This window comes from Scylla paramamosain, chromosome 12 (genome assembly GCF_035594125.1).
Source record: "Scylla paramamosain isolate STU-SP2022 chromosome 12, ASM3559412v1, whole genome shotgun sequence".
Classification (NCBI taxonomy): domain Eukaryota; kingdom Metazoa; phylum Arthropoda; class Malacostraca; order Decapoda; family Portunidae; genus Scylla; species Scylla paramamosain.
Genome location: NC_087162.1, coordinates 5,284,916 through 5,292,500, shown reverse-complemented (window position 1 = coordinate 5,292,500; position 7,585 = coordinate 5,284,916). Strand labels below are relative to the sequence as shown.

General features: G+C 38.8%; 1 protein-coding gene across 1 annotated transcript; it reads left to right on the top strand.

Moving 5' to 3' along the window:
* Window positions 1-2: 2 nt before the first annotated feature.
* LOC135105573 (uncharacterized) lies at window positions 3-2,689 on the top strand. Its single transcript, XM_064013819.1, has 3 exons — window positions 3-484; window positions 1,224-1,447; window positions 2,462-2,689. The coding sequence occupies exons 1-3, from the start codon at window positions 137-139 to the stop codon at window positions 2,619-2,621; spliced, it is 732 nt and encodes a 243-aa protein (XP_063869889.1). The 5' UTR covers window positions 3-136; the 3' UTR covers window positions 2,622-2,689.
* The last annotated feature ends 4,896 nt before the right edge of the window (window positions 2,690-7,585 follow it).

The window sequence follows — 7,585 nt, the reverse complement described above, 5'->3', positions numbered from 1 at the left end:
TCAAGTACATTTATCTACGTACACTTATGCATTTGTTACATTCACAAATCGTTTTGGGTCTGTAAATAAAACCTCCAATTTTTACCGTCCCGACCACCACCACCACCACCACCACCGCAACACTACTCTATTATCAATGTTTCACCAGCCATCTACCTTTCCCTCATGTCCTCCCTTTCCTGACCCTCATTCACTCACTCTCTCCCTTCCCTCTCAACCACCCAGTCTTGCCCGTCCCCCTCCCTTACCTCTTCCCTTCCCTCTCACTCACCCAGTCCTTTCCTTCGTCCCTCACTCACCTCTCCCTTTCCTGCCCCTCTCACCTACCCGCTCCCCTCCCTTCGGTCGCAATCAATTCTTCGCCTTTGCAAGCATATATAAGCAGTTTGCATGGCGGGAAGGACAGAACACTCCAAGCACCAGCATCACCACAGCACCACAGCATCTCTCCACGACTCAGACACAACGTAACATCATGAAGACTGTGAGTTCCATGCTTCAGATTTACTAGATGGCATATATATACTAGGATATTGTTAACCGTTTGACTGTGATAAGATGCAATCGACAGCACTAGAAGCATCCACAAGAATGAAGGGGATAAAAAAAGGATTACATGTCTCAGAGTTGTCAGTAATTAAGGAAAGATAAGCCAAATAGCAATGAAAGGGTTAGCTTAAAATAAAGGTGGCAGTGAGATTTCTATTGTTCTATCGTTAATGTTTTGAAAAGTGGAGCAGTGGTAGGAGGGAGGAAGGATGGGAGGGAGGGAGGGGAAAGAGTAGATATAAAATAGAGTAATATATCTCTGGCTCTTGCTGACCAGGTGTAATAAACATGAAAAAGGATTAAATAAAAAAAAAAACATTGAATGGTAGATGGCTTTGAGATAGGAGACGTGTCCTCCTCCTCATCCTCATGCTGGTGCTGTTCCTGCCTCTCCTTCTCCTTTCTTAAAAGTCTTCTCTTACTTTTCATCTTCCTCTCTTTCTTCACTCCTTGTTCTCCTTTCTTCACTCTCCTACTCCTTTCTTAACAGCCACTCTTTCTCCTCCTCCTCCTCCTCCTCGTCGTCCTCCTTTCTTCACTCTCCTACTCCTTTCTTAACAGGCACTCCTCCTCCTCCTCCTTCTCCTCCTCCTCCTCTTCCTTTCTTCACCCTCCTAGTCCTTAACAGCCACTCCTCCTCCTCCTCCAAGCTCCTCATGCTCCTTCTCCTTCAGGTTCTCCTTCTCTGTCTGGCCGCCCTTGCCACCTCTGCCCCTCAGTCGCCACAGCTCCAAGGGTTCCAGGAGGTAGAGAGGCCTACCGCCATTCTGGAGGAGCACCACGAAGTCAGAGGCGACGGCAACTTCAATTACGGTTACCAGTCTGAGAATGGCATCGTGGTGGAGGTGTCTGGCGAGCCGGGGGAGCAGGGCCAGAACCGCGTCAAGGGAATGTACAGGTTAGGAGATAATCCCATAACTTTCTCCTCTCTCTCTCTCTCTCTCTCTCTCTCTCTCTGGGTTAGGCAGGTTTCTAAGTATATGAGAGAGATAGCGGACCCTCTTAATCCTACCTACTGCCATGTGCCCTTATTGCTGTGGTCTTATTCTATAGTTCATCTCTCTCTCTCTCTCTCTCTCTCTCTCTCTCTCTCTCTCTCTCTCTCTCTCTCTCTCTCTCTCTCTCTCTCTCTCTCTCTCTCTCTCTCTCTCTCTCTCTCTCTTTCTAATAGTGACGGCACGAAGGCAGGTGAATTTCAAGTCGATGGCTAGAATAGAGTAATATAACTATGTGTACTGGTTTAATGGCTGTCTTTATATGAAGAATTCGGCAAAGACTAAGAACTGAAAGTGTGATCAATGGGACTGTCTCGTACTGTTTCTCTCTTTTTTTTTTATGTTATTAGTTTTTCGTGTTACTTTATTTGATCTTATTCGTTATTTTATTTCATCTACCTTTTTATTTCTATTTATATACTTTTTTTATGTAAGAGGAGCACTGGCCAAGGGCAACAAAAAAGCGAGAAAAAAAAAGGCCAGTTAGGTGCCAGTCCCACAAGAAAGGTGTGACGGATCATCATTTATAATTTAGCTATGTATTATTTTTTTTTCATTACTTATTATTCATTTTTATTCATCTTTATTTACTTTCTGAAACCGCACAGTGCCTATGTATTTGGTCTTCCTTCGTATACTTCTTTGTATTTTCCTTTGTATATTCCTTTGCATATTATTTTGTCTTCCTTTGCATATTCCTCTGTGGTCTTATTTTGTATATCCCTTTCTGGTCTTCCTTTGTATAATCCTTTCTGGTCTTAATGTGTATATTCCTTTGTGGTCTTCATTTGTGTATTCCTTTCTGGCCTTCCTTTTGTATATTTCTTTGTGGCCTTGCTTTGTATATTCATTTGTGATCTTCATTTGTATATTTCTTTCTAATCTTCCTCTGTATATTCCTTCGTATCTCTCCCTAGGTTCCCTCTCCCCAACGGCACCATAGCTGAGGTGACCTACACTGCTGACGAGGGAGGTTTCAAGGCCAACTCCCCGCTGCTGCCGCCGGTGCCCCAACACGCCAAGGAGCAGATCATCATCGCCAAGCAGCAGGAGGCGCAGGGCATCGTGTTCGAATAAGCAGCCCTTCCTCAGATGGACTCCTTACTCCTCCGATAACGAATAATAAATTTTGAACATTTTATTGTGTCTCTTTCTCTCCCTGCATCACTTCTTACACTTTTTTTTTCACAATTATAATGAAATTATAATAAAATAAGAAATTTCTACCGTCCAGAGGAAATTATTTAACTTTTCATCCCTATACCGAACCGTAACTGAAACTTGGGATATCTTATTAAGTTTCTCATCATTTCTTAAGCGTCTATTTAAAAGGAAAATTCTATTGACATACATTTCCACCGAGCTAAGGAAATAACTGTTTTTCTTCTTCTTCTTCTTCTTCTTCTTTTTCTTTCCCGTACCGAACATAAATTTCAAACATCTCACTAAGTCTCGCCATATCTACTTCTTTCTTTGATTATTCTTACAAATATATTTATGCCGTTGTAAAATCATATGTTCTCTCTCTCTCTCTCTCTCTCTCTCTCTCTCTCTCTCTCTCTCTCTCTCTCTCTCTCTCTCTCTCTCTCTCTCTCTCATCGAGCATGAATTTTTAACATTTCATCGAGTTTCGCATTATTATCACCTATTAAACGTCTGTTTCTTCCTTTGATATTTTTTTACAAATACATTTCACCCGTTATAAGGAAATTAATGAGCTTTTTCTCCCTCACACTAAACATGTTTCACTAAGTTTCTCCCTCTCATCACCTTTTAAACACCACTTCCTCCTTTTTACAATTCTTAAAAATACACTTCTACCATCTTCAGGAAATCAATTAAGAGTTTTCCAAGCACCATCTCTTTTCATTGCCTCCAGCCACCCATCTGGCATGACCGGATGAAAGTTCTTCCAATGGCATGTTTTAATTTAGTGTCTGTTCAATACTCCTCTCTGTTCTTCTATACTTCAGTGCAGTATCTGTCCATCTGCTGCTCTATTCCGTGCAACGGGAAGACCCAGTCAGTACAGCTAATCAGGTATCTATGTATGTATCTATTTATCTATTTATCTACTTACCTATCTATCAACCGAACAATCTATCTTCCTACTTATCTATCAACAAACTAACCAACCAACATATCTCCCTACCTACCTACCTATCTATTTATCTATCTATTAAAATGGAGGATCCGATCAAAGTCAGTCAAGCTTTGAAGAAACGTGTCACCCACTGTCAACATATTATTAAGTCTATGTATCTCTTAAAACTGACATGACTGCGGCATATTTCATCGTATCTATCATTAGTTGAAATTACATGACCGCTCTAACCTATCCAGCCATCTTTCTGAATTTCAAATAGAATAAAAAGAACTAAGTATCAGGTAACTCAGCAGCAGCAGGTATCAGCAGTTCAAGCGAGACGGAATCCGTAAAAACAGATTAGTGTTAACCGGGCCTTAGACGAAGCTTCCTAACCAAGCACGCAGCAACAGTTTCTGGAGTTCCATGCAACACCACATTTAATTCATTCATTGTATATATGTTACAGGGAATCTGTTATCAGAGATTTCACGATAGCTATCCCGCGTGATTTCGTTCAAAAATGTTTCAATAATCTTATTTCCGATATTATTTCCATTATTAAAAAATGTTAGGTTAGGTTGGCTTTGGTTAGGTTACTGCACGTACTACATGCATACCAGCCACCCATGCCAGATCAATGTGTAATCAGTTCTTACTACATAAAACTTATAGGCCTATTACAACTAGGAAGTTCATTGGTGTATTTTTGTATTATTTATTTTCAAGGATACATGGTTGATTAGATCAAATGAATTTACAGCAACCTAAGCACACCAAACCAAATTTAATCTTTACCTGTAGAAAAAACTGATATAGGAAATATTTTTATTGATTTTCCTTTCTACGAAATCACTACGAATCACGTGAAATATCTGATTACACAGACTCTGTAACACATACATGTACATCGTGAACAGACAAGAGAAATACTACCAGACTTGCTCCGAATAGAGTAGTACAGTCTTGGCAGTGGATTGCGAATGAAAGTAGTACATTAATACAATTTTCTCTTACAACACCCTAAAATAGATTAACAGATAGATAAAACAAAATAAATTAATAAATAAATAGATAATGTCTACGTAGCAAACTTCCATTTTCTTTGTAAGGTTCGAGGAAAGAAAACCAGCCGTTGATGGGTATCTCTGATAATTCTCATTATGCAATTTGATCTAGTTGTAATTCCGCACTGACAATAGGAAGTCTTAATTAACGATAATATATATAATAAGAAATGAATTTGATTAATCTAATATATGGATTCGGAAAATGGAATACTACTGCATACAATGATTTGAATACACGCGTTTGCCGCCATCCTGAACACATTTACTTTATACACTGGTGTGAATCAAGCGCCGCACTTCGCTCCTCCATCATCTCAGACCTGATGTCTTACACCCTTTCCTCTCTTATCATAACTATGATTGGCCAAAGAGATCAATAGTGGTATTGCCGTGAGTATTTTTCTCAATGTTGTTGTTTTTTTTTTTTTTTAATTACCACAAGAATCGCAGTGATATTCTTGAAAGCCCACATAAAAATCCTACTGCAGTTACTTAAATTAAAAAAAAACAGGACAATGAAATGTTTATAACTATGGTCTCAGTTCTCATAACACTTATGATCAAAATACACATCATCGAGGATAAAGTTCAGTAGCAAGGCATGCATGCCTCCCCTCCTCCCGCGGCCTCGCTGCACAAGACTTTCTTCTTTCTCTCACCCCTATTCTGTCCACCTCTCTAACACAAGAGTTAACCATTACTCTCAATTATTCATCCCTTTCTCTGGTAAACTCTGGAACTCCCTGCCTGCTTCTGTATTTCCACCTTCCTATGACTTGAATTCCTTCAAGATGGAGGCTTCAAGACACTTATTCATCAATTTTTGACCATTGCTTTGACCCTTTTATGGGACTGGCATTTCAGTGGGCATATTTTTTATTGGATTTTTGTTGCCCTTGGCCAGTGTCCTTCCTACATAAAAAAAATAAAATAAAATAAATAAATAAATAAAATAAAAATAAAATAAAAAAAAGAGGCTATCACATCTTTGCCTGCAGAAAGGATACATGGGCAAGATTTCAAGAGACTTTATTTATCTATTCATTTCTTTCTTTATTTATTTATTTTATTTTTACATGCACCATAAACAAAGACGTTGTTATGACTGCTTGGGATGTTCATATTTACCAAAAAAAAAAAAAAAAAATCTTAAAATACCAAGGTTTTTTTAAAGTCTCAATCAATACACGAAGTTTTTAAAGTTTTGCAGGTTTAGGTATCACAGTACGGAGCAATTCTAGTTCTATTTCATGGTGCGAGAAGAATTTTGAAAACTGTGCACCAAGAATTATTAGATTATTTCTCCTTCAAAAGGGAAATATTTGAAGTGAAACATTCAAAAATTATAAATGAATTAATAAATAAATAAATAAGTAAATAAATAAACAAACAAACAATAGAAAAGATGAACATCTTTCATAACCAAAACGAAGACATCATAGACATCAAATGCCAGCTTGCTAATGTTGCCAGACCCTTTCAGCCCAAACCACCCGATGACCTTGACCGAGGGGTTCCCAGTCTGTTAGGGTAAGCTTGACCCTGCGTGCTGCACCGTGTGTTCAAGGGATATGGGTGTACATATTACGTAATTCTGAATCATGAAGTGGTGCTAATGTGAGAGATTTTTCTGGAAACATTTACATGACGCAGGCAGCAGGACGTTTAGAAGTGTCGTAAAAATACAGCGCAAGCTGACTTGTCATCCTCCTCCTCCTCCTCCTCGTCATCATCATCATCATCAACCCTAATGCAGAACAACTTGCACACTTCTCTCTCAGCACCCTATAAACTTCCGCAAACACCCCAGGATAACACGCCATAACGACCGGATTCCCGTAATCTATATATATACGAAAGAAAAAAAAAATCGGAGAAATTGAAAACGAGGCATCAATAGTTGCCCACTTGTTTGGAGTATCTAGCTGCGACCATTACCAACTCGTTCAGCCCAGTGCCAATGGTATTTTTAAAAAATCGGGCTCTCAACATGCTTCACTACTGGAATATTATATATATATATATATATATATATATATATATATATATATATATATATATATATATATATATATATATATATATATATATATATATATATATATATAAACATACACAACACACATATGCGCGCGCGGAACATAAAATGAGCAAATCAGCTTCGTAGATATCAGTGATAAACTTCTCGGCAAATAAAATCCTGTCAGTTGAAATCTTCCCAGCTTTACAAGCTGACCTTCACGTGTTGCGGTCATTGCATCCCAAACACTTTACCAACATAAGACGCTCTGACATCAAGGAAAAAACGATAGAAGAAGGGCCATTACCACCCCTGGCATGCGGGGTGGTAATGGCGGGTGGTCCTGATGTCTTATTAAGCTACCCACTGTTAAACACTGAACTAGTCACTGTACCTTTCTCGACGAGCCCTGGAAATCCTCGTGTCCTGGAATGATGAACACATATCTCCCACAACCCAGACACTGTTTTCGCTGTAATTCACTAAAAAATAGGTAAAATTCACGGCCCGCACATCGCACACACACACACACTACAGCCACTATTTAACGCGCTACAGTCCCGCCAGGCGAGATCGTTTGCTGAATCTCAACTATATACATTGGTTTCCCTTTATCTGCATTACATAATTTACATTTCTCCCTTAATATATGAAATTAAATATCATAATCTCAGAGCTGATAAAATTACTGTCATATCTATTTCTTTCATTTTACTCTATAGTTGAACAATGTGCTTCAGGACAAGTGATTGTGCACTGCAATGTGATAAGTTTCCTACAGCTAGCCAGTTATAAGATTTCGAGAGACCCATTTATAGAATGCCGTTTAATGAAGTTATGTACAGTCATACAGTAAAATATCCTT

Excerpts from the sequence above, each read along its gene's own strand:
- LOC135105573 (XM_064013819.1), top strand. The coding sequence starts at position 137 with ATGTTTCACCAGCCATCTACCTTTCCCTCATGTCCTCCCTTTCCTGAC. Across the intron at positions 485-1,223 it reads AACGTAACATCATGAAGACT|GTTCTCCTTCTCTGTCTGGC; the intron begins GTGAGTTCCATG and ends CTTCTCCTTCAG. Across the intron at positions 1,448-2,461 it reads CGCGTCAAGGGAATGTACAG|GTTCCCTCTCCCCAACGGCA; the intron begins GTTAGGAGATAA and ends ATCTCTCCCTAG.